The sequence below is a fragment of the Canis lupus genome, chromosome 16, assembly GCF_048164855.1.
Source record: "Canis lupus baileyi chromosome 16, mCanLup2.hap1, whole genome shotgun sequence".
In the NCBI taxonomy this organism is placed as follows: domain Eukaryota; kingdom Metazoa; phylum Chordata; class Mammalia; order Carnivora; family Canidae; genus Canis; species Canis lupus.
In genome coordinates, this window is record NC_132853.1 from 16087455 (window position 1) to 16109872 (window position 22418).

A 22418-nucleotide genomic window follows, 5' to 3' on the forward strand; every position below is an offset into this window, starting at 1 on the left:
TCAGCATTTTGCATGGTCATGGTGGTAAGAGACCCACAGAGCCTTTCAACCGCAATAGGCCTAAATGAATGGTCTTTCCCACCCTCGTTCGCTGAGGAAGATAAAGGCCCGAGGCAGTAGCGCAGGGCCACACAAAGTCCGCAGACACAGAATTCCACCTCGCTAAGCACAGCGAGAGAGGGTCTGCGGGCTTCTGTAGCAGGATTTAATGCTTTTCGGAGCGACCTCCGCCCCTTCTGGAGGAACTGCAGCAGTTGGCAGGACGCGGAAAAGCCATTTTTGGCCTACAGAGAGATCATTTCCTTAAGACTCCTATTTGGACGCAGGAGTGCCTGGTACATATGCCAGGCGGGCAGATGGCCACAAGCCCACCTGTCCTCTCCCTACGGTCAGACAGATGGCGCGGCGCGGCCTGGAGGGCTCGCCCACTCTCGGGGAGGGGGGGGGGGCTTCTACCTGCTTCTGCCCCGCCCCCCCCGCCCCCCCCGTGGCCTCGGGCTGGGGAGCAGAGGGCAGGTGCGGGGCGTTTGGTCCGTCGGGGCTGGTCCCGCAGGGAGGGGATGCGTCCGCGGTGACGGAACAGAAGCCCCGGGAGTCTCGGCCCCGCCCGCCGCTGCCGCGGCTCCACGACGCTCGTGCAGGGCGCAGCGGCGGAGCCCTCGGAACCTGGCCGGCCGGGGAACCCGGGGCAGCCTCGGGCCCAGGGGCGGCGGCGGCGAGACCCCGCCCCCCCCGGCCGGCCCGCGCCTATCGCGGCCGCCTGCCTGGTCACGCGGAGGGCCGCGCTGCGGGGTCTGGGCCGAGCCCGGCGGCTGCCGGAGTCGCGGCGGGCCGGGGCCGGGGCCGGGGCCGGGGCCGGGCGGGGGCCGGGCGGGGGCGGGGGCGGAGGCTTGAAATAGGGGCGGGCGGGCCTCGCCCGTCGGGAGTCGCGCGGAGCCGACCTGAGCCACGCCGAGGGCGCCGAGCGCGGCGACCGCCCCCGAGCACCCATGCTGCTGACGCTGGCCTGGGGCTCGCTCTTCTTCCCCGGGCTCTTCGCGCTCTGCACCTGGGGGCTGCGCCGCGCGCGCCCCGCATGGAGCGACAGCGACTGCGTGATGATCAGCACCAGGTACGGGCGAGGCCCCGCCGGCTGCCGGGCGCCGGCCCCTGCCCGCCCCTGCCCGCCGCGACCCGCCGGCGCCCGCCCCTGCCGGCCCTGCGCCGCGCCGAGGGCGGAAAAGGGGGGCGACAGGAAGCGAGGGGGCTGCCTCCCTGGTGCCTTGCCCCTCGGGGGCGCTGGCCAGAGCTCTCCAGGACCCCGGAGTCCGCCCCGGGAGGGAGAGGGAGAGGGCGGAGGGCGCCCACGCGGCGGGGACCCGGCGGGGAGCCGCTGGCCCACGTCTGCCAGCTGCTTCGGGGCCGGGAGCGCGGCGGCGGCGGGACCCCGTGCTCCCCGCGCGGCCGCCCGGGCTTTGGCATTCACGCTGGCCGCGGACTGCATTTCCACCCCTGCCCTCTTCTTTTCTGCCGCACGTTAGGCTGGTTTCTTCGGTGCAGGCTGTGTTGGCCACCGGGTCAGGGATCGTCATCATCCGCTCCTGCAGCGACGTGATCACGGACAGGTAACCTGCGATGCCCGCGGAAAGCCGCACGAACGACAGCGCTGAACTCGTTCGAAGTTTCCACATTTGAGCGGCGCAAAGGCGCTGGTTCTTTCAGCACATGCTGTTGGGTAGCTGATTGATGGGCAACCTTGAGCTCCCTAATTAGTATCTCTTCCTCTCCTTACCTGTCAGCCTCGCCCACTTAGGACTGAAGACGCGCTAGACAATGACAGGGTCTAAGTCTGATTTAAGGTGGCCCATCGATTCAAGCTCTTTATGAGATAGATACCTAAGAGTGAGAATTATTTGGAGGTGGGAGTCTGGTTTGTGGTTCTTTTAAATGACTTCACCTGGATCCTGCTCTGGAGTATTCTTTGGCCAACGTATGCCCAGTGTGGTTAGCAGAGACCCTCTATGGAAAGGAACAAATCCACCAACCCTTATTTACAAGGGCTGCTCCTGTCTTTCCTCTGGATTTGCTAAAGGCAACGAAGAGGCTTCTAGTGCTTTCAGAAGACTGACCTGTAGGGGAATTAGAGGTCAGTCCAGAGGCGGGTCAGGAAATACACATCTAGTGAAACAAATCATAAAGACCTGGATGGTCTACTTTGTATAGTGCTTAGATCTGGGCAACTGTGAACACGCCCACCCCGCCCTCCGCTCTTTCTAAAAAGCTTTTTTTTTTTTTTTTTTTTTTTAATTTTTATTTATTTATGATAGTCACACAGAGAGAGAGAGAGAGAGAGAGAGGCAGAGACACAGGCAGAGGGAGAAGCAGGCTCCATGCACCGGGAGCCCGACGTGGGACTCGATCCGGGGTCTCCAGGATCGCGCCCTGGGCCAAAGGCAGGCGCCAAACCGCTGCGCCACCCAGGGATCCCTTATTTTTATTTTTATTTTTTTTTTAACCTGTCTTCCTAGAACCACTCTTTCTCCTAGTGGAAGAGCAATAGTCAAATGTGCAGGGAAAGTCTCACAGCCTTTCCTAGTCCTTTAACTCTTGTTGATTCTGCAAAGTGTCCTGCTTTTTACCTGTTGCAACTGGAATGTGATGGGAGCAGGAGCAGGATATCCATTTCACTGTGGCCTGCAAATTTAATGTCTGGATTTTTTTTTTTTTTAGTGTCTGGATCTTATTTGGGATTAGTCCTGCCTCTGTGACTTTTGTACATTTCTTTCTACGCTTCTTTTTAGACAAAACCAGCTATCAGCAATGAATTATAGATGCCAAGAGAAGATAGGTCAAGTGACTTTGCAGGCTAACAGCAGGGCTAACAGCATTTGCTTGTCTGGGTTAAATTTTTATTTTCATCGAGCATTTTCTGATCATGCATCAAGGTCCCTCACTGTCCCCAGTTTGTCATATCAGACTTAAAACCCGCCTCCTTTGCAAAGATTAAAATGACAATTGTGACTTCACAGCATTTTTTGAGCTAATATGAGGGTAAGCAGCAGGCACCTAGTATACATTTCAGAAGATATTTGCGAATCATTAACTGTCAATCCTATATAGCACCACTGTTGTGTTTTCCCCTCAGAAGCTCTGTATTTTTAGTGGTTTGATCATGGTAGGACATCTGAGTTTGCTTTTGAGGTTCCTCCTTTTTTGTATCTTTATGTCTTAGATTCTCTACTTACAAAATGGAGATAGACACATTTCTGTGCCCTCTGCCTTTACATGTATGTGTAAGGATGTCTTAAAGGCACCTAGATCATCTTTAAAAAAAGGCCTTTTGGGGCACCTGGGTGGCTCAGTGGTTGAGCGTCTGCCTTGGCACAGGCCATGATCCTGGGGTCCTGGGATTGAGCCCCATGTCAGGCTTCCCACAGGAAGCATGCTTCTCCCTCTGCCTTTGTCTCTGCTTCTCTCTGTGTCTCTCATGAATAAATAAATAAAATCTTTAAAAAAAAATGTCCTTTTGGGGCTCATATACTGTACACTCTACTATTTTTCAATCATATGTGGGTTTTTTTAAGATTTTATTTTTAAAAAAGTATTTATTTGAGAGAGCATGCGCAAGTGGGAAGAAAGGCAGAGGAAGGAGAAGCAGACTCCCCACTGAACAGGGAGCATGATGCGGGGCTCAATCTAAGGACCCCAGGATCATGACCTGAGCTGAAGGCAGAGGCTTGGCCGACTGAGCCAGGCACCCCAAGATTTTATTTATTTGAGAGAGAGAGAGAGAGGTCAAGAGAGAGAGATCGAGAGAGACTGCACATGTGCACCTGTGTCCCAGTGGAGGAGGGGGAGTGGCAGAGGGAGAAGCAGGCTCCCCACTGAGCAGGGAGCCTCATGTGGGACTCTGTCCTAGGACCCTGACATCATGACCTGAGCTGAAGGCAGACGCTCAACTAACTGAGCCACCCAAGCACCCCTATTATATGCCTTTTCATTTTATGCTTTCATATAGATTATATATATACATATATACACACACATACTTTATGCATAATTTACAAATTATATGCATAATGTGGTATAGGACCAAAGATTTCAGGAGATTCTTAAAGGAGTCCAGATCCCTTAAAGGGCCAACAGTCATAGCCCCAGGCATAGGGGTTTTAAATACTTATATTTGGATAGTACTTTTTACATCGGAAAGGACTTGCACACTTCTAGTTTTTTAATCTGCACAATAACTTTGTCAGGGAAGTAAAACAAGAATTATTATCTTGATATTACAAAAGAAAGTTAAGTCCTAGACTGGTGGGAGTTAAGATTCTAATCCAGATCTCTTGTTAATAAGCCTTCAGAGAATTCTACCTATCAGCCCCAATTTCAGCTCTCATTGGATTGGTACTGTGTGCAAAATATTAAAACCCCAGGCTCCACTCAAGGGAAGGAGCCGGTTATATTTCAGTTAAGCTTTTAGTAGGTTCTTCATAGTTATTTTACTTGGAATTGCTTCCATAAAGCAATGGATGGGCAGTAGACTAATTATCACACCTTTCTGCCTGAATGGAACCGGGCTAATTAATTCACATACAAATATGTTATATTTGCATTTATTTACTTGTCTGCTTGTTTCATTACTTCTTTTTTTAAGATTTTATTTATTTATTTGAGAGAGATACAGAGAGAGCACAAGCAGAGAGGAGAGGGAAAAACAGACTCCCCGCTGAGCAGGGAGCCTGACATGGGGTTTGATCCCAGGACCCCAGAATCCTGACTTCAGCTGAAGGCAGAGGCTTAACCAACTGAGCCACCCAGGTGCCTCTGTGTTTCATTGCTTCTTAATGATTTAGTTGTGCTGTGACAAGTGTGGACTCAGTCCGGAACAGAAACCTGAATGGTACCCTCTCTAGAGTATATTTCCAATATTGCAGTGCAGTGGACTGGCTTCTTAGGAAATCACCTTTGACAAAGTTAAAAACAAAGATTTGAGGTTCCTAGGCATAGCATGCAGAGTCTCTGGGCAGAAGAGCCTTTAACAAGCACTGCAGGTTAGACACTCAGGTAGTTTGAGAACCATGAAACCAAATTGTTTCTTTTATCTGACACATGGATGCTCAGTAAAAATGTGCTGATTGAATGAAGCTAATCCTTCTCAGCAGAGTGTATAATTTCTCTTCTGATTTTTTTTCACATTTTCTATAGAACGATTATTTCTCATTTCGGAACAAAATTGTAGAAATTGGAGACTTTCTGGGTGCCCTGGGTGGCTCAGTCAGTTAAGTGTCTGCCTTTTGCTCAGGTCGTGATCTCAGGGTCCTGGGATTGAGCCCTGTGTTGGGCTCTCTGCTCAGCAGGAAATCTGCTCCTCCCTCTCCCACTCCTCCTCCCCTTTGCTCATGTTCTCTCTCCCTCAAAAGAATAAATAAAATCTTAAAAAAAAAAAAAAAAAAAGAAATTAGAGACTTGTAATCTGCTCTGGGACTGTGATAAACAGGGATTTAGACTCAGCAAATATTGACTCAACCCCCTTGGACAAGTAAATGGGAACACTGTCTTTTGTTCCAGCCTCTCTTCTGGTATCTGACTGCTGTTAAGGTAACCCTTGAGCTTTGGGCTCATTTCCAGACATATTTTTCTTAATGAGTGGAATTGGGATTAGCTATAGAATTATACAGAAAAAATGGTCAGGGTAGCTTCCCAGGAACTCCCTAAAGTGGAGTGGCAAGCAGATGCAAGAGGAAACTCCCAACTGTTGAGCAACTAAGTGGAGTTAAACTGGAAATATTGGATTTGGCATTTGGAATACCTTCAAACCAGTTTCTTGGTGGAGCACTTGAATCATTTGTAGAGGTTTCTATTTCAAAGTTAGCTTATATCACAAAATACCAGAAAATCCATTAGAAATGAGTAGCTAAATCAGGGAAGTAGTGGCCAATAGTTACTGAAACATGGTGCCGAGTGAGTCCCAGCTTTCTTCCTCTGACACTCATTAATTTGCCCTGTAATTTAAACAACAGTTTAAAGCTGTTTATTTTGCCTTATTTATCACTGCCAGCATCTTCAACTGTAAAGCGTTGGGAGTAAAAATAGCTAGTCAGGTACAAAGCTGAAGGGGATGTGTTCAAGAAGAGGTTGGCTTTGAGCCTTCATAGTTGATATCCATAATCATCTCATGGACGGTTCCTGTGCTTTCTTTTAGGCACTGGCTTGCCCGAGAGTATGTCTGGTTCTTGATTCCGTACATGATCTATGACTCCTACGCCATGTACCTCTGTGAGTGGTACCGAACCAGAGACCAGAACCACAGACACTCCCTCACCACTTTTCGAAACTTCCTAAGTAAAAATCGCCTCATGGTTGCGCACCACGCAGTCATCCTGTTTGTCCTTGTGCCAGTTGCACAGGTATGACCTTCCAGAACAGCCACCAACAGACTCACTCACTCATTTTCTCCTGTGAAGCTGGTATCTTGCCCATTACAAGTGTGGACTGTCCCTCTTTCCCTTCCCCGTCCTCCTGCACCCACTCTTGTGTGCCAGCAGCAGCACAGGAAAATCTCCCAGGCAGATCCTATAGAAGACAATGCAATGTGAAATGTTCATGATCTTCCTTACCGTTTTCCTTTATGCAATCCCCCAGCCCTCTGTGATTCCCTAGGCTCTGTCAGACTCTGTCTTCAGTTTATAAAATATAAAAACAGTATAAAATACAATACTAAACAACATAAAAATTGTTTTAAAAAATGAGAGTAGCTCAGTCAACTGGTTATTTGCTGTAACAGTGCCAAAGTACCATATGTGCTCTTTTGATGTCACAAAAGCCCCCTCTCAAGGCAGGTAGCCTTCCAATTTCTTCTCGGGTCCATTTTCCCACCTGGTGAGGAAGAGAAATGAGACTGCAGAAAGGAAATTAGTAACTCCTGAGTGCCTATCAGGTGATAAGCACTGGGCTGAAAAGCTCACAGCTTTCTACTAATAATTAGAAGTTATTAGAAATGATAATTAGATACTACTAGCCAGACAGGAAGAAACTGGGGCTCTAAGAGTTTACTTATTGTAACTTACTTCAGTGGTAGTGACAGAGCTGCTATTCTGTGCTATCCTGTTTTCTTGACCAGATAAAATGAGTGGTGGAGTACATTACATTCTTAAAAGAAGTTTCCCCTGATTGCTTTGGAACCCTGACATCTAGTACAGGGCCTGGCACATATTTTGTTGAATTAAATTGGCCAAGTGCCCTTGGCATGACTAAGTCAGATACCCAAAAGTAGGCTACAGGGTTCTTCCAGCTGACATTGAAATTCAGAAAAAGCTTGGTGTGTGATGCAATCAGCTGATCTCTGAGGTTGCCTCTGGGTCCTAGGGATTTGACCCCCGGAGGGCTATTGCTATGGAAGCAGCAGAGAATTAACTGTCGTCCTTGGTCAGTTAGCATTTCCCTTTCCCTTCATGGTCTCTCATGGTTACCCTTTCCAATAGCCCTAGTTAGAATTTTCCTTCCAGTGGTTCCTTAACCTCTAGTTCTTATTTCTCTTTTTTCCCCCTTTTCCTCTGCAGAGGCTTAGGGGAGACCTTGGGGACTTCTTTGTTGGCTGCATCTTCATGGCAGAACTGAGCACTCCGTTTGTGTCACTGGGCAGAGTCCTGATTCAGGCATGTATGAATGAAATGGCGGTGGTGTGGAGGAAGCCGGCTCTGCTCTTCCATGGCAGGTTGTGGGGCTTGGAGAAATCCCTTAGTGCTTGCAATAGTGGGACAGGAGACCCTTTGACAGACTAAAGGTCAGTTGGTCTGAACCTGTGGGGATGAAATTGTACTTTTGATTCAAATTTGATATGGCTTTTTATGTATTTTTTTTCCTGGCCACAGATTTGTGTTTTTTTTCTTTTTTGTTGAATCCACTGTTCCGTGTACCTGTTGGCTGAGTGGCTCAGGCCAAATTCAGTATCATGGTTAGAAAAATGCAAGCCTGTGTGCACATACAAATACGCAGTACTCCCGTCAGCTTTTCCACAAGTTTTGGAAAACTAGACGCTTGGCTTCACTGCCATGGAACTTGGGCTAGTGGTTCCCTGAAGGCACAGCCTCTTGGTAACTGCATTTTCCTCCCCTTTATCCTGTAGCTAAAGCAGCAGCACACCCTTCTGTACAAAGTGAATGGAATCCTCACGCTGACCACCTTCCTTTCCTGTCGGATCCTCCTCTTCCCTTTCATGTACTGGTCTTATGGCCAACAGCAGGGACTCAGCCCACTCCGAGTGCCATTCAGCATCCCTTTCTACTGCAATGTGGCCAATGCCTTCCTCATCGCTCCCCAGATCTACTGGTTCTCTCTGCTGTGCAAGAAAGCAACCCGGCTCTTTGACACCGCCCCAGCCAAAAAGGATGGCTAATTGCTCCCGGAAGTCAGGCAGTGAGGGTACCTCCTCACACCAGCTGCCTCCTCCACTCAGTATTCCACGGACCAAATTGTGCCCTGGGTGGCCTCAGCCTTTTGAGTATTGAATGATAAGCAGATAGATGGGTTTGTTTTTCTAAAGAACATTCATATTACTTCCCTCTTCTAACCTGCCCCTTTTGCAAAAGCACTTTTTTCTAAGTAACAATTGGATCCTATCAGACCTCCATTGGCAGCAAGGTGGTTTTAATGCAAGCCCAAGGATCTTTCCTTGGGTCCCACCTCAAGGGTTCTGGGAGGTAGAAGCATGGGGTGTGGAGACAGGTGGACTAGGGTGATAAGTGTCTGGGTACCCACCTGGCCCTAAATATTTGGTGGCTACCCACCTTTCCAACCACTCAGGGCAGTATCTACGCTTACTAGGCCAGCAGCAAGTGATGACTTGGTTCTTGATAAGTTCTCTCCTCGTGATGTTGGCCCAGGAAAATCATTGTAGGTAGGTAGTTTTTTACTGTGTACTAGATAACCCATTGGTCCCATGCCTTATCCTGCCATCCAGGTGCCAACATTGAACTCCTATGTCCACTGACTTCCATTCACAAGTCTCACTGGCACGGGGGTAAGAGGCAGGGAAGGGGACCTGAAGCACATGAGTAGGTGGGGAGGCTGATAGCTCAGCGCCATTGTAGGCTGACTTGGGAAGACCAGCATCAAACTTGTGAGCTTGTTGTAAAGCCACAAAAACTATTCCTTTCTTAGCATGTCCCCTCAAACCCAGCTTTCACCATATCCAGACACACAGGATGCTGTTAAAAACTGTAGGGGTAAAGTGACATGGTGCCTATCAAGCTCTTTCCTGGGTAACCCCACTCTTTGACATTGTCCGTTTCATAGGACATGGAAACGGGCTTCTGTATTCCAAACTGTGAGAGGTCTCATCCACACTGCCTCCCAATAAGCCAGAGCTTGTGTTCCAAAGCCTGTTCTTAAAGGAACATACTGCCACTTTGCCACAGAAGGCTGGAGAGTAAGAGTGCGAGAGAGCCCTGGCCAAAATACATCCTGTGGACTGACTCACCTACCATTTGCAAACAGGATCCTCTGGTGCCAATACTAATTATTCCTCATCTAGGATGGGTTTTAGAAACTGCTACCAAGAAGGTTTTTTTTTTTTTTTTTTTTTTTAAAGTGGTAGTAAAGATCTAAATGTTTTAAAGTGCCTTTTAATTCACTGTTTTCCGTGAACTTTTAAAGTACTGAATGTGTGTCTCAAATTCTATTTCAGTCTTTAATAGGTGCCATTTAAAAAATGTCAAATGCTGTAATTTTTTTTACCATTTTTGTTTACTGTCATATCTTTATAAATCACCCCTGTGGTGATTAAATTGCACTAATGTTTCCTAACTTCTTCTCATTTGTTAAATACATCAATACCGACAGCTTTTCAGGCCCATTCTGTGACCTGACTGGACTCCTTGTTGCATGCTTTGAGTCTGGTCTGTGTTCACATCCATGCAGCTGGCAGAGTGGAGTGTGGAGGGCTGTGGTCATGCTTTCAGCATTCAGGAGGGCCTAGCTCATACGTTACTCTAATATGTTTCTGGGGTTCTGAGAGTACATCATAGGTCCTAGTGTTCAAGCCCAGTGATCAGGTAACTCTTGGTTCAATCTTCCCTTCCTACGTGAATCCCAATTAAGAGCTAGGAGGGAACCAAAATAATGCCTCATTTTGAGTGAGGCTATGTGTATGAAGGTGATGGGACATATCCGCTACCCCCCTTCCTTGCCTCCCAAGCCAGTTCTACTTCTGTGATATAAACTGGACACATTAAGTTCATTTTTTATGCTTCTGTGTACACCACTGCCTGCTCCCACTCACTCTTCAAAACCATGACAACCCACCCCAGGCAGAAGATAATTACACCCGTCCTTTAGATCCATCTCTGCTGTGTTTACCAGACTTAGTTTTCACAGCCCCTCCTGGATCCACTGAATGGAGTTGACTATATGGCAAAAGTCCTCAATTTAGAACACACTCATTTTCTTGGGGTTATTAGTCTATTTAATTTTCTTGGTCCAATGCTTTCCTTTTACAGTGCTGCAGGCTTTTTGGGTTCAAAAGTCACACGGCTAACCAGTGACAAGTTATTTTCCTTGCTGCCCTTTCCAAGACCCCACAAAATGACTATTGAAAGAGGGTTTCAGAGCAAAACAACACATACCTAGCAATTTTTCCACTTGGGTGGTTTCACCTTTGGACTTCTTTGCCAAATTCTAGGGTGGATAAGTCCAGTTATGAAAATGTCCCTCCCAGCTTGCCTTGATCTTTAAGACCCTAGCTGTGCCCAACTGCAGAGCACATCTAAGCCTAGACTACTGACGAGACTTAGAGACCCGATCAAAATCAAAAGTGAATTTAATAATTTGTATGTTACAACCTAAGAAACTATTTTCTTTACAGTTACTGCCATATACTTTTAGCTTGTGTACAATTTCACATCACCGAAAAGCTTGTGTTTCTCAGCTCGAGCCCTTAGAGCCCCCCACCAAGGCAAGGCCCAGCTGTTTCCTGGTCTACAAAAGTCAGAAGTTGCTGATCTTCTGCAGCAGGGTTTGGCGCCGTTCCTCAGGGCTAATGTTCTCAGCGATGGACTTTAAGAAGCGCTGCTCATTTACCTTCTGGAGCAGGGAACTACTAGAAGGATTAGCCTTGCTTAGGGTTTCATAGCAGGTGAGGATTTCCAAGGCCAAGACATACAGCGGCTCGCACACCTCGTGGGGGAGCATGGCCATGATGTGCAGAACGTGACAGAATACCTGGGTATAAAAAAACAGGGTTTCCTGGGTCAGGTCCTGTTCTTGTCCTTGAGCCCAAGGGCCAACTGACTGTATCATCCTAACGGAGTCCAGGAGATTGGTCAGACTGTTACAGAGAAGCCTGACTACATGGCTCCAGCCTTCTATAGGAAGCCAGTTACGACAACTCTGGCTGCAGAGAAACTGGAAAACTCTCAGCAAGAGTACGGACAGCTGGAGCTCCGGGGCAAAGGGCTTCAGGTTGAGCAGAGGAACAAATTGAATATATTCCAGGCTATAAGGGACATGTAGGAGTTGTTTCTCCAACAGTCTCCTGGTCAGCTGGTAAAGGTACTGCCACTCTTGGGAGCTGCACCAAGGCATGACTTGTACCAGGGCCACCAGAAAGCCCTTGCTGAACAATCTGACCTCTTCAGGGTTACCCACATCTACCACCAAGAGGGACAGCATCTGCTCAGAGATGCTGCTGGAAATGTAGCAGCACTCCATCCAGGCAAGAAGCCCTGTGCCTGGCCCATACCCAGGGTGGGCCTGGGAAGTCCATTCATCCTCAGAAAGCTTGCAGATCTCAAAAAGCGTGGCTGGCACCTCACATTTGAAGTGGCCCTCAAAGAGGTTCTTCATCCTCAGGCGCACTGTCCAGTCGAGCTGCTCCAACTTCCGGTGGAGCCAAGACAGGGACTTGATCCAGGTGTCTGGGGAAAATGTCTCAGCATTAGCCAGTACGATCTCACAGAGGATCTCCAGGATATGGACCACCAGATCCTTCCCATCCAACAAGAGGCACCGTTTCTCCTTGGGGAGCTGCCAGTATTTGCTGAAGCAGTCCAGGAGCTGGCACAAACTGAAGATGAGGGGGAATGGAGAACAGGTCTGGAGCCAGTATTCCTCTAAACATGCATTTGCTTCAAGAGTCTGGAGGAAAATCTTCAAACTGAGGTCTACCTCTTTGACATCAAGCATCAAGAAAGGCAGGACAAACTCCTTTAGCACCTCATGTGGCTCAAGAAGAGCAGCAACCGGGATACCCTGGGGCTTCACAGGACTCACCAGGCAGCCCAGGAGCTCCAAAAATTGCTTTTCTTCCTTAGGTGTAGAGAACTTTGTCCAAACAGTTTCTTTGAGGCATGACACCACAAAGGTAGTAGATGCATTTGGATCCTGCTCTTCGGTGAACCTAAGGGCAGGGAAGGCAGAGAGAATCTGAGCCAGGAATTTGTGGGTGCCAAGGTTGACCACAGCCATGCTGCACATTTTCTTCACTGTGATCTCCGGGTGCAATATTATCAGGCGGGCCACAGAAGCCACCGCTTTAGCTAAGCCCTGTTCAGAGGCACTCTGCGCAAGCTGGTTAAAAGTTGTGTTGAGGTCCTCCTGAAACCCGTCCAAGTAAGCCAACAGGTTCTCAGAGAGACCCTTCCGCCCCCAGGAAAGCAGGGTGCCTGAGAGGACTTTATTTTTATCTGGCAGCGAGAGGTCTGCGTAGCATTCCAGGATCAAGCCAATCACTTGTTTGATCTGAGATTCAGGGATGGCTCTGTCTGTCGCAGTAACTTCCATCACTGTTTCCAGCAGCTTTAACACCAAGTCTGGCTCTCGGAAGAGAGCCCAGTTATTAACCAGGCAGGCTAGCCACTGGTCTGAGAAGGCCCACTTCTTCTCAGAAGCAAAAATGTAGCACATTTCCATATGCCGGTCCATCTTCTGCTCAATGATGGCCATGGCAATCGAGGCGGTGATGTCCTTCTCAAAGCCCTTATTCTTCAGCACCCTGTTTGTTTTCCTCAGGAAGTCTTCGACACACTCTGCTAGCTCTGAGACCACCTGCCGCTCCTCCTTAGACAAGCTGGTAGAATCAAGGTAGAGCTTCAAGTTCTGGCTGAAGGAAGTCAGGCTGTCACACAGCCGGTAGCTGTCATAACTTGTCCCCTGGCTGCTGTTGAGCATGGTCTGCAGCTCCTTCCCCCACTCCCGCAGGAGGCTGCACATGAACTCAAACCCAGTGAAAATCGTCTCGCTTGGAAGCTTGGCCAGGGAGGTCAGGCTGACGTCCCGTTCTGCCTCCTTTACCTTCTCTACTAGTGCCTGTTGGTAATACGGGTTCTGGGTGTCCGAATTCCACACGGAGATCACTGTGGCCAGTTTGTCCAGATACACAGTTGCAGACACTTCCTGGGGGTCATCCTCCATCAGTGCAAATACTGTTAGCATGTCTGCTAAGTTGGCTAATGCGCAGCATTTCATCCCTGGGCACAGGATTCTATTTTGGATTTGCTTTAGCCCAGTGAGCAGCATGGCCAACAGGGGCATAGTGGGACACACCTCTGGGTCTGACTTAAACCTCTTTGGAGGATGGGAGAACTCATCTGAAGAAGACAAGTACTTATGGGCCATTGTTCTAAACTGGGAGAGCAGAGGATCCTGCTGATTGCCTTTGTGCTTCATCATTTCCCACCAGACACTGAGGAAAAAGGCCACATCCTCTGAAGAAGTGTCAACAGACATGTGCTCCAAAAAGCGCTCTAGTTCTGCATGGCAGATGGTGGTGGGCAGGGCCATCAGAAGCTGGATAAAGAGTCCAGAAGCTTCCAGAGACTTGAGCAGCTCAAAAAGGACCGTGTGATTGATGGTAGGGATCATGTTGCCTACCGAGAAGAACACATCTTCCTGCCACCGAGTGTCAGTGTCTGAAGGGGTGACAGGGTAGGGCTGAAGAACCTTGGCCCAGATGATGATCAGAGCTTTCTTCTTCCAGGCAAAGGGCTGGGAGCATGTTGTGGCGGAGGAGATCTCCCTTAGGGCCTCCACAATGGGCTGCCCAACATGTTCCCAGTCAGACTTTGTCAGTTCTGTCAGTGCTTTGGGGTGGAAGAGCTGCTCGGCAAGCAAAAAGCCCCCATGCAGAATAGTCATTTCTTCACAGATATTCAAAGGTCCTGCACAGAAAGAAGCCGCACAAGACAGTGTGGTGAAAAATCTTTAAAATAGTTAGTAGAGGCTAGACAGAGACATCAGTTGGTAGGCTGGCTGTCATCACCAGGGTTAGAGATGATAAGGGTTCTAATGGGGAAGAAGAGATGGCTCTAGCCACTGTAGAGCTGGAATCAAAAGGACTTACCTAAGGAATATAAAGGACTCTCAAAGTCTAGCCTGGATTTAGAAGACAATGGCTATCACTGGAGGAAGAGAATCAGAACAGCTTTGGGGGGAACACTGTTCAGTTTTGGTTATTTGGAGTTTGAGGTAGAACATTAAGAGAGAGATGTCCTCCAGCAATGGAAATGTGGGGTTGATGTTCAAGAGGAGAGTCAACCCTGAGATGTGACTCAGGGAGGGGTCTGCCTAGAGGGGATCAATGGAACGAACAAAGTGAATGAGATTCTGCAGGAAAACCATGTGTAAAGGAAAGGGCTAGGCGCTCCAGTAACGGATGGGCCAGCAGAGGAGGTGGAGAGGAGGGGTGACAGGGTGCGTACTGTGCAACATGGCAGTCAAGCTTCTGAATCATGATTCAGCCTAAGAAGGGAGGGGCCAGGGCTGAGGCCGCAGAAGCAATCAAACAAGTCCTGCCTTCCCCCTTTTGTCTTACAGTCTTCTTACAAATTTCAAATGTTCTGCCTTTCAGGGAAACAGTTTACCCCACAGCTCTTTCTGTCAAATAGAACAAGCTACCAAATGCTCTGGTTCTCTCATAGAAACCAAGAGGTAGACATAAAATATACGTAGATTAGGAAAGAAAAGTCTCTTCTCCAGTAAGCCCTGAATCAACACTTATCAAGGAAGGCATCTGGGGAGGTTTAATTAGACACAGCTTTAAATCCTAGTTCAGCCATCTAGAAGCTAGAGCTTCTCTGAGCTTCCCTTCTGCATCTGTGGGGAGAACACAGACTTCATACTAGACTGGGAGGATCAAGTGCGATATACTAGTCACACCCTGAGTACTGAGCTAGTTGTTCAGTGTTAGCCCCCAATTCCTCGTTCCCTCATGCCCCCAAGTACATATCTTTCCCAGGAGCCAGCAAGAGAGAATCTTGATTTAGGAGACTAAAAATGATCCTGCCCTTCAACTTTAAGAGAGCAGCAAAAGGCCAAAGGATCAGCACTCCTATGCAACCAACTGGTGAAGGCAATCCACCTTGGCTCCTAGTGGCCTAGGCAGACTCCCAGGAAGATTAGATTGCTGACAGGTCTCACTGGGGATTCTGGCTTTTTTTTTTTTCTTTCTTTCTTTCTTTTTTTTAGCTCAGGCTGCTCTCCTAGGCCCCCAAAATATGTTCTCTTATGACTCTGTAAATTTAATTTTGTTGCACAATCAGCTCAGCTGAGATGTTTGTCCCCCAAAACCTATTATTCCAGAGACAGTATGTTCATTGTGCTACCAGAAGGAGTAAGTCCCAGGAGCTATTGGTGAATAGCTGGGCAAATCCCAAGTGTTTTTATCACAACTGGATAACAGGCTTGTAGGTGCCCACTCCAAAACTTTATTAAGCGCTTACTCCGTGCCAGGCACTGTGCAAGAGCTCTTTTAATCCTCAACCTTTTGAGAACCATTCTGTTTCAGAGATGGGACCACTGAGATTCAGAAAAATTTGCTCAGGATGTCCCAACTATAGTGTAGTTGGGGCCTGGGACGGAAATCACCACAGCTCCAGGGCTCCAAGCTCTTGAGCTCTACTGTTGCACCACTGAAGCCGTGGCTGGGGGCAGGACTACAACATTTCTCCACAGCCTGTTACTGGCACACCTTGGGGTGCCTCACCTCAGCTCTCTGAGAACAGCCTCCTGCATGACCGGCAGGGTGGGAGGCTGGACAGGAGTCACCATATACTAGCTCCCCGCTCCCTTCTCCCAGGCTCTGCCTGTGAGGATTCTGAATCAAACGTGCCCCCTCGGCTCCTCGGCCCTCCCCACAACTGCCGGTCGGCTGAACTAGCTGCGCGCATGGCACCCTACCCGACCCTGTATACACGTGCTCTCAATCAAACGCCCCCAACTGTGTGTGGTGGGTATGCGATCGTCACCCCCGTTTTATCGATGAGGACCTCATGGCAGAGGACGCTTGCCCAAGAGCTCAGCAGCGGTTAACTAAGCGAAACCGTCGGTGTATCCTTCTGAGCCTGCATTTTCCAAAGCACGTGCACGAGCCCTGTCCACTCTGAGGAAATCTAACCTCACATCCGCTTGGCCCTTCACGTGGAAAGGCGCCCCGCGGGGGGCAAGCCGCGGGTGGAGGGGCGGCGGCGCCGCGGCAGCGCCGGGCCTCCCGACCCCCGCCGCGGAGGACACCCCCGCCCTCCCGAGCCCTCCCGAGCCCTCCCCGACCCGGAGGTCTCCCTTAGCCCGGGCCCGCTCTGCACCGCCCTGGCCGCCCGGTGCGGGACGCAGACCACGAGGGCGGAGGACCGAGAGCGGCGACACCCACCTAGGTCCATGGCGGCGACGCTGCGGGTCGCGCGGGCCGCCCCTCCCCCCGAGGCTCCGAGTGAGACGCAGGCGCCACGACACAATGGGCGGCTCCGGGAGGGCGGGACAATGGGCCGCGCCTCAGCCCCCGCCCACCATCTCGGCTCAGGCTCCGCGCCGCCGTCCGCAGGCCTCCCGCCGCGCCGCGCGCACGCGCAGAGCCCACCAACAGGTCCGCGGCGCCCAAGCAGCCCGGCCCACAGCGCCCCCTACCAGCCGAGGCCTCCGCCAAGCCAGCCGGCAAGTGGACCCGCGCTTCCCTTCGGCCGGGCGCGCCCCGCCCCGCCCCGCCCCCAAGCCGCGGTCCCCACCTTCCCCTTGGCCCGCGCCGCTGCCCTGCTTCTGCCCCGCCCAGCGCAGCCCTGGGGGATCATCCCCACGGGATCACCCCACTAGCTCCGCCTCGGCTCCGCATTCGCTTCCATCCAGTAACCCTCGGGATCCCGCGCTTAAGGTTCACCGCACTGAACGCCCGCCCCAGGCCGCCCACTAACTAGCACAGACTGGCGGTTCTGAAAGGCCTCCTCCCGGCACAGCGCAGCGCCCCCCCAGCACACTTCCTTCTCACGGGAGGACAGCATCCTTAATTTTCTGGCATCAAAGGCACCTTTGAAATGTTACTGGTTGCCCTCCCCAGAAAATGCACTTTGCTATCCAGAGCAATAGTGGCGGAGATCCATTCAAGTGGGCCTTAGTTTCCAATCTGTACTTTATAAAAACACATTTGACTCCTGAGAAAACACATACACAAACATCCTATGTTCTTCTCACACATTACCCTGTCTTCTTTGCTCCCATTCCCTTCCTCCCAGACCTAATCACTAGCCTCCAGTGTTTCTAATTCTCCATCCTCCAGCTTCCAGTGCCAGCCATCACCCAGAAAGGACACAAGGGCTGGGCCTCAGCACCCCCAATGTGCCAAGTGGAGTTTGAGATGGCCTGTGCTGCTATCAAGCAGTTGAAGGGACCTGTGAGTGATCAGGAGAAGCTACTGGTGTACAGCTTCTACAAACAGGCCACCCAAGGCGACTGCAACATCCCTGCCCCACCTGCTACAGATGTGAAAGCCAAGGCCAAGTGGGAGGCATGGAACCAGAATAAAGGGATGTCCAAGATGGATGCCATGAGGATCTATGTTGCCAAGGTGGAAGAACTGAAGAAAAAAGATACTGGTTAAGGAGGACAGAATATCAAACACAATGAAGTAGCATGGCTCCTCTGGTAGCGAAAAGGGTTTCTTAAAAGACCAACGGCTGAAACGTCCTGAAACCATAACCACCATAGCCGAGACACATCAATAAATCACTTAAACTGCAAGAGAGTGTTAATGGAAAGCTGATTAAACTCCAAGTGACAGAGTTCTGGGGAGGTGTTCAAAATATATAAAAAAGCAGTTCTCCAGGGAAATTCCATCACAACCGGTTTTATGATCCTAAGAGTTCCCAGCTTTCCTATTCCAAGAGTATATGCAGATACTTGGCAGGAGTAGAAGGGCTGGGGGGAAGATCATGCTATGAAAACGCCCAAGTTTTGAGGTCAACAGATCGTTCCCCAGAGGCTTGGCCTTTGGGGAAAGGGGAAAGAAGAGGCTGAGGCCCCTTATCTTCAGGGATTGTCTATTCACTACTAACCCAACATTACTGAGGGGAAAGGGGCTTTGTCTTTCAAAAAGCTAAAGTCAAGTCCTACCAAAAGCCCCTACTAGAACATAGTTCTGATGAAGTTAATATTTTGAGGGAAGTCAAACTTTTAGTGAAATAACTGATGCATGACAACACAGCAGAGAAACACTGGAGCGTATGGTTTCAAAATCCCAGTCTCTGACAGCCTCATCGAAGGCCATGCAACCCAACTTTTCTTGGGATTAGTTCATAGTTAATACTGGTTTCTGTACATATGTCTGTGGGACAATATGTACATAAATGTAAATGAGTTTGTTTCAGAAGCTCTACAAAACCCTAGACCCATGCAAGGGCCAAAGTGCCTGTGCTCAGCTTCCATTCCTTAGTGTTGATTCTCACCGGGGCATCAATGTACTGGGATATGGTGTGCTAAATGCTATTATTAAAAACATTTCAGGGCAGCTAAACCACTGAGGGTGGCTCAGCAGTTTAGCGCCGCCTTCAGCCCAGGGCCTGATCCTGGAGACCCGGGATCAAGTCCCGCATCGGGCTCCCTGCATGGAGCCTGCTTCTCCCTCTGCCTGTGTCTCTGCCTCTCTCTCTATCTCTGTGTGTGTCTCTCATGAATAAATAAAATCTTAAAAAAAATAAATAAAAACATTTCAGAGGAAAAGCCTTGCAGTGGCATGGGACTTCAAAAAATACTTTTCCCCAAAAACTATTTTCATAAATTGTGACATCAGGTCAGCTCCTGTTCATGAAAGGCCATTAAACAATAGAAACAACAACCATAAAGACTTCATAGGACAAAGGAAACCAAATCTCACCAGATATCCTTGAGCTCTTCTGTTCACATATTTGCAGGAAGCTGCTACAGACTAAGTACATCACTTGAGAATAAAGTACCCCTGGGACATCACAGTAATTAAAGAACTCTTGCAAGTTGGGTAAGAGTCGTATTGCATAATGGTGTCTCTCTCTCTCTCTTTTTTTTTTGGTATCTCTTCTTTGGAGGATATTACAAGCATATTTTGATGCTTTTAGGGCTCTGATTCACATTAAATGTGAATTACTAGTAAAAATAATAATGGGACATCTTGCTCTGAAATAATGGTGTCAACTTAGGTGCTGTAGGTATAGTCATACCATTCTGTAAGTGATTATAAAACCTGACAAAGTAAAAATGCACCATAGGTAGGACTGCAGAAAGCAACTGTAGGATATAGTATTAAGAAATACATAGTATACACAGTATGCTGAATTTTGTGGGGAAAGGGAGAAAATAAGTATATTTATCTGCTTAACAAGTAGGAGCCAGGGGGAATGAGATTGATAGGAGCAAGACTTTTCAAAATACACTTTTTTTTTTTTAAAGATTTTATTTATTTATTCATGAGAGAGATGCACAGACACAGGCAGAGGGAGAACCAGGCTCCATGCAGAGAGCCTGACGTGGGACTCGATCCCAGGACTCCAGGATCACACTCTGGGCTGCAGGCGGCGCTAAACCGCTGTGCCACCGGGGCTGCCCAAAATATACCTTTTTTATATTGTTTTGATTTTTGTATTATCGACTCTATGTTACCTTATAGAAGTCTGATGCAAGAGTATTTCTTGGGGTGCCTGGATGGCTCAGTTGGTTAAGTGTCTGACTCTTGGTTTTAGCTCAGGTCATGATCTCAGGGTCAAGAGATTGAGCCTCATGTTGGGCTCCATGATCAGCGTAGAGTCTGCTTAAGTTTCTCCTTTTCCCTCTGCTCCTCCTCCTGCTCATGTGCACTCTCTCTAAAAAAAATATTTTTTTAAAGATTTTATTTACTCATGAGAGACACAGAGAGAGGCAGAAATACAGACAGAAGGAGAAGCAGGCTCTATGCGGGGAGCCTGATGTGGGACTTGACCCCGGGACCAGGATCACGCCCTGAGCCAAAGGTAAATGCTCAACCGCTGAGCCACCTAGGTGTCCCAACTCTCTCTAAAATTAAATAAAATCTTTAAAAAAAGAGTACTTTTTGGTTAATTATTAAGGCCAGAGTAAATTTCCTATGGACTTCCCAAGGGAAAGGTAAGAAGTCTTAGCTCAAACTGAAACTTCCCATGGTGGATCAGCAGTTGAATGTCTGCCTTTGGCTCAGGGCGTGATCCCACAGTCTTGGGATCGAGTCCCGCATCAGGGTCCCTGCAGGGCGCCTGCTTCTCCCTTTGCCTATGTCTCTGCCGCCCGCCCCCCGCCGTGTCTCTCATGAATAAATAAAATATTTAAAAAAGAAAAAACTCTCACCATAAATTTCAGTGGACATATTGAAACCCCCCTAAAAATTCTGCTAAATCACAATGGCAACTGCATGTGACATGTGAGATGGGCAGAAAGTCACGTAAGGGAGCTGTGAATGTCCACAGCCTTGCTAATTTTACCAAGAGGTCAAGCAAATATGGATTTCATACTAACTCCTCAGACTAAGGTAAGGGAGCTCTTGCAACATAGCCATTCTTTCTGTATTTAAACCCAAGGGAAATCTGAATTTAAACTTAATATGCTAGAACTCAACCCCTCAAGGCAAAATACCAAAATGAATGCTCTGAAAATACAACGTTGGAGAAGCCAAAGAACTTTCCAACTTTATCTGTTTTAAAAAGCCAGCTTGGATTGTTTCTAGGCCTTTTGGCTAAGATCAAGTGTAAAAAGCCAGCTTGGGCAAAACTATTTTATATTCTTCTTTTCTAATGGACCATACCATTCTCAGAGGTGGAAAAGTAATCATATCTGTGGTTTAAAATCACTAGCTACACCAGGGGCACATGGCTCAGTTGGTTAAGTGTGCGACTCCTGATTGCAGCTCAGGTCATGATCTCAGGGTTGTGAGAGTGTGCGACTCCTGATTGCAGCTCAGGTCATGATCTCAGGGTTGTGAGATCGAGCCCCATGTTGAGCTCAATGTCGCTGAGTATAGAGCCTACTTAAGATTCTATCTAAAAAAAAAAAAAAAAAGAGATTCTGCCACTCCCTCCCTCTTAAAAAAAATAAATACAAATAAGTAAAATCACTAGCTAGACTATGCAGAGGTAAACTTTTGCATTCCTTGATAAAATGCCAAAATTGGGGCAGCCCCGGCGGCGCAGCGGTTTAGCGCCACCTGCAGCCCAGGGTGTGATCCTGGAGACCCAGGATCAAGTCCCACATTGGGCTCCTTGCATGGAGCCTTCTTCTCCCTCTGCCTGTATCTCTGCCTCTCTCTCTCTCTGTGTGTCTCTCATGAATAAATAAAATCTTCAAAAAAATTAAATAAATAAATAAATACATACATACATACATAAATAAAATGCCAAAATTGTACACTAAATGGTTGTAGGATGAACACATTATAAAAGAATACAAAAGAAAAATGGTTGGCAGTGAGACAAAAGGGGGCTTGTATCATCAAGTCAAAATGTCCCAGGTAGATAAACAGCATTAACTTCCATCATGCATAGCTGTAATTTAAGAGAGAAAAGTTCTGGTATGCTAATACACAAGTAGATAAAAAGAAATCTAGTATGTATTTAGTCATTCAGTACTTAACATAAACCATTTATTTTACTAAGACAAACTCAGAAGGCCTATGACAGCAGCCAAATATGCTGGGAAAAGCAGAGTTTCTTTGCACAAGAACAGTGTTACTGGAAATAAACATCAAGGGCAGCCCCAGGGCCTGGTGGTTTGACACCGCCTTCAGTCCAGGGTGTGATCCTGGAGACCCGGGATCGAGTCCCACATTGGGCTCCCTGCATGGAGCCTGCTTCTCCCTCTGCCTGTGTCTCTGCCTCTCTCTCTGTGTCTCTCATGAATAAATAAATAAAATTTTTTAAAAAAATAAAAATCTTTAAAAAACAAGATTTAAAAAAATAAAAAAAAAAAGATTGACCTTGAGGAGTGGAGAGGAGACAAAATTAAAAAAAAAAAAGGAAATAAACATCAAGAATTACTTAATAAGGGATCCCTGGGTGGCGCAGCGGTTTTGGCGCCTGCCTTTGGCCCAGGGCGCGATCCTGGAGACCTGAGATCAAATCCCACGTCGGGCTCCTGGTGCATGGAGCCTGCTTCTCCCTCTGCCTGTGTCTCTGCCTCTCTCTCTCTCTCTCTGTGTGTGACTATCATAA

The 22418-nt window shown here is 48.4% G+C and overlaps 2 protein-coding genes across 6 annotated transcripts; one reads left to right on the forward strand and one right to left on the reverse strand.

The window, feature by feature from the left end:
* Window positions 1-881: 881 nt before the first annotated feature.
* TLCD3A (TLC domain containing 3A) lies at window positions 882-9783 on the forward strand. Of its 3 annotated transcripts, XR_012008550.1 has the most exons (6): window positions 921-1111; window positions 1521-1604; window positions 6182-6386; window positions 7539-7634; window positions 8105-8875; window positions 9274-9783. XR_012008550.1 is itself a non-coding variant. In XM_072779145.1 (5 exons), exons 1-5 carry the CDS (start codon window positions 990-992, stop codon window positions 8372-8374), a joined length of 777 nt encoding a protein of 258 aa, XP_072635246.1. In that variant the 5' UTR covers window positions 921-989; the 3' UTR covers window positions 8375-9783. The 3 variants fall into 3 exon arrangements, 2 of the variants coding, with proteins under 2 accessions (XP_072635247.1, XP_072635246.1); XM_072779145.1 differs by having other exon boundaries at window positions 8105-9783; XM_072779146.1 differs by lacking the exons at window positions 6182-6386; window positions 8105-8875; window positions 9274-9783 and having other exon boundaries at window positions 882-1111; window positions 7539-7596.
* A 994-nt stretch (window positions 9784-10777) lies between these two features.
* On the reverse strand, window positions 10778-16771 carry GEMIN4 (gem nuclear organelle associated protein 4). 3 transcript variants are annotated; one of them, XM_072779126.1, is made up of 2 exons: window positions 16619-16771; window positions 10778-14132 (listed from the first exon to the last, which is right to left on the reverse strand). In XM_072779126.1, the coding sequence occupies exons 1-2, from the start codon at window positions 16626-16628 to the stop codon at window positions 10963-10965; spliced, it is 3180 nt and encodes a 1059-aa protein (XP_072635227.1). In that variant the 5' UTR covers window positions 16629-16771; the 3' UTR covers window positions 10778-10962. The 3 variants fall into 3 exon arrangements, with proteins under 3 accessions (XP_072635227.1, XP_072635225.1, XP_072635226.1); XM_072779124.1 differs by lacking the exon at window positions 16619-16771 and adding an exon at window positions 16239-16348; XM_072779125.1 differs by lacking the exon at window positions 16619-16771 and adding an exon at window positions 15956-16065.
* Window positions 16772-22418: the final 5647 nt, after the last annotated feature.

What these genes read in the sequence shown, in the direction of transcription:
- TLCD3A (XM_072779145.1), top strand. Translation starts at nt 990, where the DNA reads ATGCTGCTGACGCTGGCCTGGGGCTCGCTCTTCTTCCCCGGGCTCTTC. An exon ending in TGCGTGATGATCAGCACCAG is followed by an intron (nt 1,112 to 1,520) that starts GTACGGGCGAGG and finishes GCCGCACGTTAG; the next exon opens with GCTGGTTTCTTCGGTGCAGG. An exon ending in TGGGCAGAGTCCTGATTCAG is followed by an intron (nt 7,635 to 8,104) that starts GCATGTATGAAT and finishes TTTATCCTGTAG; the next exon opens with CTAAAGCAGCAGCACACCCT.